Below are 10,935 nucleotides of genomic sequence, written 5' to 3' on the forward strand. Positions count from 1 at the left end.
AAATAAAATTCGGAACAATTTTTTTCGTATATAGAAAAAAATTCCGAACAATTTTTTTCGTATAGAAAAAAATTCGCTTTAATTTTTTTTTCGTATAGAAAAAAATTCGGAACAATTTTTTTCGTATAGAAAAAAAAAAATCGGAACAATTTTTTTCGTATAGAAAAAAAAAAATTCGGAACTATTTTTTTCGTATAGAAAAAAAAAATTCGGAACAATTTTTTTCGTATAAAAAAAAAATTCGGAACAAATTTTTTCGTATAGAAAAAAAAAAATTCGGAACAATTTTTTTCGTATAGAAAAAAAAAAAATTCGGAACTATTTTTTTCGTATAGAAAAAAAAATTCGGAACAATTTTTTTCGTACAGAAAAAAAATTCGGAACAATTTTTTTCGTATAGAAAAAAAAATTCGTAACAATTTTTTTCGTATAGAAAAAAAAAATTCGGAACAATTTTTTTCGTATAGAAAAAAAAATTCGGAACAATTTTTTTCGTATAAAAAAAAAATTCGGAACAATTTTTTTCGTATAGAAAAAAAAAATTCGGAACAATTTTTTTCGTATAGAAAAAAAAAATTCGGAACAATTTTTTTCGTATAAAAAAAAATTCGGAACAATTTTTTTCGTATAGAAAAAAAAAATTCGCAACAATTTTTTTCGTATAGAAAAAAATTCGCAACAATTTTTTTCGTATAGAAAAAAATTCGCAACAATTTTTTTCGTATAGAAAAAATTCGAAACAATTTTTTTCGTACAATTTTTTGTTCGTATAGAAAAAAATTTGCAACAATTTTTTTCGTATAGAAAAAAACTTCGGAACAATTTTGTTCGTATAAAAAAAAAACTTCGGAACAATTTTGTTCGTATAGAAAAAATTAGATTTCATTTTTTTTTTGTTTAGAAAAAAATTCGGAGTAATTTTTTGCCGTTTAGAAAAAAGTTTGCTGTATTTTTTTTTTTCGTATAGAAAAAAATCTTTGTAATTTTTTTTCGTATAGAATATAGATTCGTATATTATATTATCTTATTTGGCAAATCCAAATGTATTTGTATGGAAATTTGAAACAAACTGCGTCTATGGCCCTAATCTTATCTTAAGTTCGCAGTTAAATCGAAAATAAATCATTTAATAATTTGAAAGGCAAAATAAAATAATCTCCTGGCTAAAAATAATCGCCGGTATAAAGAAAGTTGTGATCCAAACGTAAAGCTTGTTTAGTATTAACTGGAACATTGAAGTAGTCATTGATTGCAAACGACGAGCTAGCGAACGAGCCAGCTATGAATGGTAGGGTGGACGTTAAAAGAAAAAAGAACAAAAATAATTCACCTAAATATTATCTTTGTAGGTAATTCAAAATTGCTTGTTCCCTCGGTGGTGGGAGCTGTCTTGTTAATGCTTTGCTGTCTGCAATTGCCAACCTCCATTGAAGGACGCAGCATCGATAATGACCCATGCCAATTTTTTCCCAACAACACACAAATACGTGATCCCGATGATTGTAGCCGTGGTCTGACCTGCATTGATTTTCAATCGGTTGTGACCACAGAATGCACCGGTACCAAGCCATTCTTTGACAAGGACAAGCAGCAATGCGCCGCCTCCTTATCCGATCACTCCCTGTGTGATATCTCCTGCACTAATGCCACGGGTACTTTTGTAAAAGACCCCAAAACTTGTTATGGCTATTACTATTGTCAAGATGAGGATTGGGCACGTCATGGAACCTGTCCTACAGGCTATCACTTCGATTATAAAACACAATCTTGTGTACATACATACACTTCGGATTGTACTGTCAAGGAGCTAGATTTCTGTGCCATTGTTGCAAATGATGTGAATTTTAACGATCCCAGCAGTTGTGAGAAATATTTCACGTGCAAAAAGGGCTCATTGACCAGCAGTTCATGTAGCAAACAATACTATGACCCGGTCAAGGGTGTGTGTGTCCAAAAGTCAAAGGTGGATTGCTCAAATCATCCCATACCCAATAAGGTGTGCGATAAGAAAGTAAATGTTTTTGTTTCGGATCAGGCCACATGTCGGGGAGCATTTTATTGCCGTCAAATGGAAAGTGGTTATGACACAAATCCCACTTGGTCTCAATGTCCTGAAAATCTGTTCTTTAGTGAGAAGGATCAGGGATGCGTTAGCCCTTTGTTAGTCGCATGCTCGGAAGATCGCTGTGAAGGACGTGATTTACAATTTGTTAGTAGCTCGACGAAGGGATGTCGCCACTACTTGCATTGCGTCAATGGTGTGTCCGAAGGTGAATATACCTGCGGTAATAATTTCTTTGATGAAGAAGCTCAGATCTGCACCAACCAGATTATACAATATCCTTCATGTACTTAATAAATTTGGATTAAAAAATAAATGATAAACTAAATATAGAAGCAATTCCATCGCAAAAGAAAAGAAATGAAATTCGGAGAATTTTTTGATCACTAATTCTTTGTGGGGCAAATGGAACTATTTATTTTGGTAAAGAAAAAAGTTGTGGTAATATTTTCTTATAGAAAAAATTGGAAACTTTTTTGTGCAGAAAACAAATTTTTGTATGGAAAAAATTGGAAACAATTTTTTTCGTATAGCAAGATTCTGGACAATATTTTTTCATATAGAAAAATTTGGAAAAATACCAAAAAAAAAAATGGAATAATTCTCTTTTTATAGAAAAAATAGAAGTAATTTTTTCGTATAAAAAATTGGAGTAATTTTTAGTATAGATAAAATTCTGAACAAAAAAAATCGGAACAATTTTTTTCGTATATAGAAAAAAAGTCTAAACAATTTTTTCATATACAGAGAAAAAATCGAAACAATTTTTTCGGCATAGAAAAAAAATTTAGGAACAACTGTGTTCATATACTCGTATAGCAAAAAAAATCGTGAACAATTTTTTTCGTATAGAAAAATTCGGAACAATTTTTTCATATAGAAAAATTGGGAACAATTTTTTTAGCATAGAAAATAATTTTTTTTCTGCAGAATTTTTTTGAATAGAAAAAAAATCGGAGAATTTGTTATTCGTATAGAAAAAATGAGACTAAGAAAAAATGAAATACATTTTTCGGAACAATGGTTTTCGCATAAAAAATCAGAACATTTTTTTTCGTATAGACCAAAATTCGAATTAATTTTTTTTCGTATAGTAAAAAATTTTGAATTTATTTTTTTCGTATAGAAGTAATTTCGAAAAATTTTTTTTTGTATAGAAAAAATTTCGAAATAATTTTTTTCGTATAGAAAAAAATTCGAATTAATTTTTTTTGTATAGAAAAAATTTCGAATTAATTTTTCCCGTATAGAAAAAAATTCGAATTGTTTCGTATAGAAACAAATTCAAATTAATTTTTTTCGTATAGAAACAAATTCGAATTAATTTTTTCGTATAGAAACAAAAATCTAATTAATTTTTTTCGTAAAGAAAAAACTTCGAAAGAATTTTTTTCGTATAGAAAAAAATTCGAATTAATTTTTTTCGTATAGAAAAAAATTCGAATTAATTTTTTTCGTATAGAAAAAAAATCGAATAAATTTTTTTCGTATAGAAAAAAATTCGAATTAATTTTTTTCGTATAGAAAAAAATACGAATTAATTTTTTTCGTATAGAAAAAAATTCGTATTAATTTTTTTCGTATAGAAAAAAATTCGTATTAATTTTTTTCGTATAGAAAAAAATTCGTATTAATTTTTTTCGTATAGAAAAAAATTCGTATTAATTTTTTTTTCGTTTAGAAAAAAATTCGTATTAATTTTTTTTTCGTTTAGAAAAAAATTCGTATTAATTTTTTTTTCGTTTAGAAAAAAATTCGAATTAATTTTTTTTTCGTATAGAAAAAAATTCGAATTAATTTTTTTTTCGTATAGAAAAAAATTCGAATTAATTTTGTTCGTATAGAGAAAAATTCTTATTATTTTTTTTCTTATAGAAAAAAAAATTCGAATTAATTTTTATCGTATAGAAAAAAATTCGAATTAATTTTTTTCGTATAGAAAAAAATTCGAATTATGTTTTTTCGTATAGAAAAAATTCGAATTATGTTTTTTCGTATAGAAAAAAATTCGAATTAATTTTTTTCGTATAGAAAAAAATTCGAATTAATTTTTTTTTTCGTTTAGAAAAAAATTCGAATTAATTTTTTTCGTATAGAAAAAAATTCGAATTAATTTTGTTCGTATAGAAAAAAATTCGTATTATTTTTTTTCTTATAGAAAAAAAATTCGAATTAATTTTTATCGTATAGAAAAAAAAATCGAGTTAATTTTTTTCGTATAGAAAAAAATTCGAATTAATTTTTTTCGTATAGAAAAAAATTCGAATTAATTTTGTTCGTATAGAAAAAAATTCGTATAATTTTTTTCTTATAGAAAAAAAAATTCGAATTAATTTTTATCGTATAGAAAAAAAATCTAATTAATTTTTTTCGTATAGTAAAGAATTAATTTTTTTCGTATAGAAAAAAATTGGAATTAATTTTGTTCGTATAGTAAAAAATTTGAATTTATTTTTTTCGTATAAAAAATTTTCGAAATAATTTTCTTCGTATAGAAAAAAATTCGAATAATTTTTTCCTATAGTAAAAAATTGGAATTATTTTTTTTTTGTATAGAAAAAAATTCGGTGTAATTTTTTTCGTATAGAAAAAAATTCAGTGTAATTTTTTTTCGTATAGAAAAAAATTCGGTGTAATTTTTTTCGTATAGAAAAAAATTCGGTGTAATTTTTTTCGTATAGAAAAAATTCGGTGTAATTTTTTTCGTGTAGAAAAAAATTCGCTGTTATTTTTTTCGTATAGAAAAAAATTCGGTTTAATTTTTTTCGTATAGAAAAAAATTCGCTGTAATTTTTTTCGTATAGAAAAAAATTCGCTGTAATTTTTTTCGTATAGAAAAAATTCGGAACAATTTTTTTCGTATAGAAAAAAATTCGGAACAATTTTTTTCGTATAGAAAAAAATTCGGAACAATTTTTTTCGTATAGAAAAAAATTCGGAACAATTTTTTCGTATAGAAAAAAATTCGCTGTAATTTTTTTCGTATAGAAAAAAATTCGCTGTAATTTTTTTCGTATAGAAAAAAATTCGCTGTAATTTTTTTCGTATAAAAAAAAATTCGCTGTAATTTTTTTCGTATAAAAAAAAAATTCGCTGTAATTTTTTTCGTATAGAAAAAAATTCGGAACCATTTTTTCGTATAGTAAAAATTCGGAACCATTTTTTTCGTATAGAAAAAAATTCGGAACCATTTTTTCGTATAGTAAAAATTCGGAACCATTTTTTTCGTATAGAAAAAAATTCGGAACCATTTTTTTCGTATAGAAAAAAATTCGGAACCATTTTTTTCGTATAGAAAAAAATTCGGAACCATTTTTTTCGTATAGAAAAAAATTCGGAACCATTTTTTTCGTATAGAAAAAAATTCGGAACCATTTTTTTCGTATAGAAAAAAATTCGGAACCATTTTTTTCGTATAGAAAAAAATTCGGAACCATTTTTTTCGTATAGAAAAAAATTCGGAACCATTTTTTTCGTATAGAAAAAAATTCGGAACCATTTTTTTCGTATAGAAAAAAATTCGGAACCATTTTTTTCGTATAGAAAAAAATTCGGAACCATTTTTTTCGTATAGAAAAAAATTCGGAACCATTTTTTTCGTATAGAAAAAAATTCGGAACCATTTTTTTCGTATAGAAAAAAATTCGGAACCATTTTTTTCGTATAGAAAAAAATTCGGAACCATTTTTTTCGTATAGAAAAAAATTCGGAACCATTTTTTTCGTATAGAAAAAAATTTGGAACAATTTTTTTCGTATAGAAAAAAATTCGGAACCATTTTTTTCGTATAGAAAAAAATTCGGAACCATTTTTTTCGTATAGAAAAAAATTCGGAACCATTTTTTTCGTATAGAAAAAAATTCGGAACCATTTTTTACGTATAGAAAAAAATTCGGAACCATTTTTTTCGTATAGAAAAAAATTCGGAACCATTTTTTTCGTATAGAAAAAAATTCGGAACCATTTTTTTCGTATAGAAAAAAATTCGGAACCATTTTTTTCGTATAGAAAAAAATTCGGAAAAATTCGCAGTAATTTTTTTCGCATAGAAAAAAATTCGCAGTAATTTTTTTCGTATAGAAAAAAATTCGCAGTAATTTTTTTCGCATAGAAAAAAATTCGCTGTAATTTTTTTCGCATAGAAAAAAATTCGCTGTAATTTTTTTCGTTTAGAAAAAATTCGCAGTAATTTTTTTCGTATAGAAAAAAATTCGCTGTAATTTTTTTCGTATAGAAAAAAATTCGCTGTAATTTTTTTCGTATAGAAAAAAATTCGCTGTAATTTTTTTCGTATAGAAAAAAATTCGCAGTAATTTTTTTCGTATAGAAAAAAATTCGCAGCAATTTTTTTCGTATAGCAAAAAATTCGCTGTAATTTTTTTCGTATAGAAAAAAATTCGCTGTAATTTTTTTCGTATAGAAAAAAATTCGCTGTAATTTTTTTCGTATAGAAAAAAATTCGCTGTAATTTTTTTCGTATAGAAAAAAATTCGCTTTAATTTATTTGGTATTGAAAAAAATTCGCTTTAATTTTTTTCGTATAGAAAAAATTCGCTGTAATTTTTTTCGTATAGAAAAAATTCGCTGTAATTTTTTTCGTATAGAAAAAAATTCGCTGTAATTTTTTTCGTGTAGAAAAAAATTCGCTGTAATTTTTTTCGTATAGAAAAAAATTCGCTGTAATTTTTTTCGTATAGAAAAAAAATCGCTGTATTTTTTTTTGTATAGAAACAAATTCGCTGTAATTTTTTTCGTATAGAAAAAAATTCGCTGTAATTTTTTTCGTATAGAAAAAAATTCGCTGTAATTTTTTTCGTGTAGAAAAAATTCGGTGTAATTTTTTTCGTATAGAAAAAAATTCGCTTTAATTTTTTCGTATAGAAAAAAAATTTGGTTAGACTATTAAGCCACTCCCATCTCTCATGTACTGTAATTTATCCATTTCAATAAAAAAATATCAAAAAATCTCTTTCCATTGCAATAAAATAGAATTTTTAAAATTTGTCCATTGTGGCGTATGACTATTATTAATACACGAGTTATTTTACTAAAATATCTATAAGTTCAAGATTTCTTAACCGATTTAAGATTCGAAAAATGCATATGAAACTAGACATATCAGGTTATTCCACATCCTTTGGAAAGATTTTGCGCAACTCATGGGAAATCATTTAAAAATTAAAGCCTTTTGTGAAATTTGGTTTGTGGCATGAGCAAAAAACGTAGATTTTTTAAGTAATTGAAGTAGGTCAATTGAAGGACAGTAGAAGACCTAATGATGTGGAATTTTTAAACCAAATTTTACGTGGCCAAAAGAGGGCTATAATGCGGTTTTTAAATAAATTTCTGGTATCCTCTAGAAATCCTCTAACTTAGAAATGTTTTACCAATGTGAGGGTGACATAAATTATTGAGGACCTTGAAGTCGTATAAGGTCCTTCATTGCCCGGCAAATTAAAAACATATTTTCATTTTTATTCATTCCTTGCATATTTTTATTGATTTTCCTCTAAGAACAAATTGGATAGGATTTCTTGGTAGCAACACATTCCTCGGTGGCAGCATCAAAGTATTTATCATCTTCACATTTGATGGGTTCTCCCAGGGTATAGCCATTGACACAATTCAAATAATGCTGGCATCCTTCAATGGGAGCCAATTCAAAGCCGCTGGGACGTCCGACACAACGATCTTCTGTACAAGCCACCTCTGTCCGGGGACGACATGCCTGTAAATCTTCATCGAAAAAGTACGACTTGGTACAACTACCCCAGGTGGGATTTGTATCAGGAATTCCCGAGCCCTTGTCTTGACAATAGAAATATCCGTTACAGGTTGCTTGATCACGAACAAAACGATCCCGAATGGCTAGTTTGGCATTGCCACAAACCCCCTCCGGGATGGGATGTTTGTAACATTCAACTTGAGCCTTGGCAATACATTGACCAGAACGCTTGTCATAATAGAGACCCGTGGGACAGGATTTAAGTTCCAGTGCCTGTTTAGTGCTGCATTCAAAATACTTGTGGCAATTATCTTCATCCCAAATTTTTGTGTTTGTGGGTGTTATATCACAAATGTCATAGACTTTATCGCAAACAAAATCAGCATCGGGATATTGACACTTTTCTAGGGTGGGATTGAAAACTTGCTTGGTAGGACAGGTACCGGATGAAACTTGTTTGCTGCCATCACATTGATACCAATCAATGCAATTCCTTGTGGCACCAATCCAGGTGGGAGAATTTTTGGTGCAACCATGGGAACAATAGCTGTCAGTGACGGATGCACATTTTCCACCATCCAATTTAAAGCCTTGGGTACCGGTACAACTTGTACCTTCTGTGCTTTTGCCATCTTGACAAACAATGGTTTCTTGACAGGAACCGGGTTTACGTAGCTGAGCACCATTTGGAAATAGAGAGCAAACGTCTTCATCGGACACTAGGGACCACTTGATGTTGGCGCCCAATGCGGGGGTGTATAAAATACCTAAGCAAACCAACAAAGTTGGCAGGGTAAATACTGGAAAAACAAAAAACAGCAGGGATTGGAAATTATTACTTTTTTTCTTCTTTGCTAAAATTTCTCCTGTTTTCTCTCTTACCACTTTTCATATTGTTTTATTTCTCTTGGTTAGCGTTAAAAGTAACCTTCCGCCACTGACTTGTTGAAACAAACTGAAAGGGAAATTTAAGATTTTATTTGTCTAATTTCTATCTCCCATGACTTTGGGCAAAATATCGTATTTTAGTAGCAGTTGTTGTTGTTTTTGTTATGATTTCATTTATTCAATACAGTATTTATAACCCTGATTAGCAATTGAATTCCATATCAATGATGATGTCTTAAGGTTTTTGTTTTATTTATGGCCAAGACCATGCCAATGTTTTGTTAATAATTAATTGATAAGCCTCACCTGCAGTTTGTCATATCTTTAGAAGTTTGGAGAAATTAAAAGCAAATATGTTGTACTAAGAAATGTTGTTTTTATAAAATAAAAAAAAAACTTTTTGAAAGTTTTTTTTTGCAAAAAAACATAACGTATTTAATTGCTGATAGTAAGTATCACAAAAAATCTCCGTTTACGCAGATTGAGGAAAAGATTCTTTGACGGGTTTTTTCTCTCAAATACTCTAGAAACTATCGCTGATCCGTTCCAATTTTAAAATTTTCAAAAATCTCATTCCGTTACAATAAAAATTAATTTTTAAACTTTGGACATTGTGGCGTATGACTATTATTAATTCATGACTTGTTTTGCTAAAATCGTTATAAAATCAGGATTTCTTAACCAATTTAAGATTTCAGAAATTAAATTGACAGTAGACATATTAGGCCACATTTAACACTTTGGAAAGATTTTGCGAAACTCATTGGAAAATATGGAAAAATTTATTGTTTTCTAAAAGTGGGTAATTAGTTCACTGGTAAAAGCATGATATGACCTCGTCTTCATTTACGCAGATCTTTTTTAAATCTGTCTTTCGAATAAATTTTATCTCAATTTATTTGCCGTAGACAAGTAGGTTAGGTTAGGTTAAAGGACGCGCAGCTGTCGTGTTGGACAGCCACTCCACTCGGAGACCTTATGGTCCATTGTGTTTATCCTAAAGCATGGGTTGGAGAAAAGAAAATAAATAAATTGCATAGAAGGTATCGAGGGAAGAAGTAAGAAGTAAGAATAATTAATTAACTAAGAGCTATGGATTGAAAGACAATTGAGAAATTATGTTAGAAAGGAGAGCGAGTGAGGAGCTTTTGCCATATTAAGGTGCTGTAATTCGTTCATGTTGAAGCCACTTCAGACCCCTGGCGAGAAGAAGCAGTGTTGTCGGCTCGGCTTGGCAGAATGTTGTCAGAGATGATATTGTATGTTCACCCATTGTTTGAATTCTCCTGGTCCTGAGCATTGGACAACGTCTCTGTTTCTTCTTCATCTTTGCATAATCTGCAGTAGTCCGTGGAGTCATCTCTATCCCATTTGCAGGTCATTGATCTTATTCTGCAGTGTCCCGTGATTACTCCAACCATTAGTTTCAGGTCGGGTTTTCTCAGAGTAGAGAGTAGAGAAGTGGTCTTCCGTTTGGAGAGGTTGGACCAGATTGCCTTTGATACCGTTGTTCCAAATCTGACCAGCCTTCTCCCTGTATCTCCCTCCTCTCCCTGTTCTAGGAGCCGCATGAAGTGATACAAGCGTGGCTTCATTGAGTTATCGATTTCGATGTCGTTTGACTCAGATCCGCGACGTGCCATTTCATCCGCTTTTTCATTTCCCTCGATGTCGCAATGCCGCGGGACCCAGCACAAAGTACCGATTGATCTTAGGGCCTCCAAAGCTTTACTGCAGTGCAAGACCGCAGCAGACTTGATTGATTGGGATTTAAGTGATTTTAGGGCCGCTTGACTATCCACATTGATAGTCACCGGTCCAGCTATGTCCCCTTCCATGTTTTTTTTTATCAATTCTGCTGCTTTCGTGACCGCAAAGATTTCGGCTTGGAAGAGGCTACAATTTTCGCTTAGCTTGTACGAGATCCGTAAGTTGAGGGTATCGCTGTAGAAGCCCGCTCCTGTTCCCCTTTCCATCTTGGAGCCATCGGTATAAACCTCTATACCGGGTAGAGGTGGGGAGTTGTGGGTCCAGGCTTCTCTGTCAGGTATCCAAACTTTAATTTCGTCGAAGTGTAATTGTGGTGATATATAGTCACTGATTACCTCCGATTGTCATAAAATAACAGCGTGGCCATAGTCGAAGTTGCGCCATGAGCTTATCTCCTTGAGTCGGAGAGCACTCTTTACTGCCAACTCTTGCACCACAAGATTCATCGGATGAAGATCCAGTAATACATTGAGGGCAGCCTGTGTAGTGC

The 10,935-nt window shown here is 29.9% G+C and overlaps 2 protein-coding genes across 2 annotated transcripts; one reads left to right on the top strand and one right to left on the bottom strand.

The window, feature by feature from the left end:
• Positions 1 to 1,167: 1,167 nt before the first annotated feature.
• Positions 1,168 to 2,356, top strand: LOC141402736 (peritrophin-44). Its single transcript, XM_073984652.1, has 2 exons — positions 1,168 to 1,288; positions 1,350 to 2,356. The coding sequence occupies exons 1-2, from the start codon at positions 1,282 to 1,284 to the stop codon at positions 2,354 to 2,356; spliced, it is 1,014 nt and encodes a 337-aa protein (XP_073840753.1). The 5' UTR covers positions 1,168 to 1,281.
• Positions 2,357 to 7,552: 5,196 nt separating this feature from the next.
• Positions 7,553 to 8,743, bottom strand: LOC141402315 (peritrophin-48). Its single transcript, XM_073983253.1, has 2 exons — positions 8,670 to 8,743; positions 7,553 to 8,587 (listed from the first exon to the last, which is right to left on the bottom strand). Exons 1-2 carry the CDS (start codon positions 8,677 to 8,679, stop codon positions 7,572 to 7,574), a joined length of 1,026 nt encoding a protein of 341 aa, XP_073839354.1. The 5' UTR covers positions 8,680 to 8,743; the 3' UTR covers positions 7,553 to 7,571.
• Between the last annotated feature and the right edge of the window lie 2,192 nt (positions 8,744 to 10,935).

The sequence above is a fragment of the Musca autumnalis genome, unplaced genomic scaffold (assembly GCF_047663935.1).
Source record: "Musca autumnalis isolate F117 unplaced genomic scaffold, ASM4766393v1 scaffold_4, whole genome shotgun sequence".
NCBI classification, from domain to species: Eukaryota; Metazoa; Arthropoda; class Insecta; order Diptera; family Muscidae; genus Musca; species Musca autumnalis.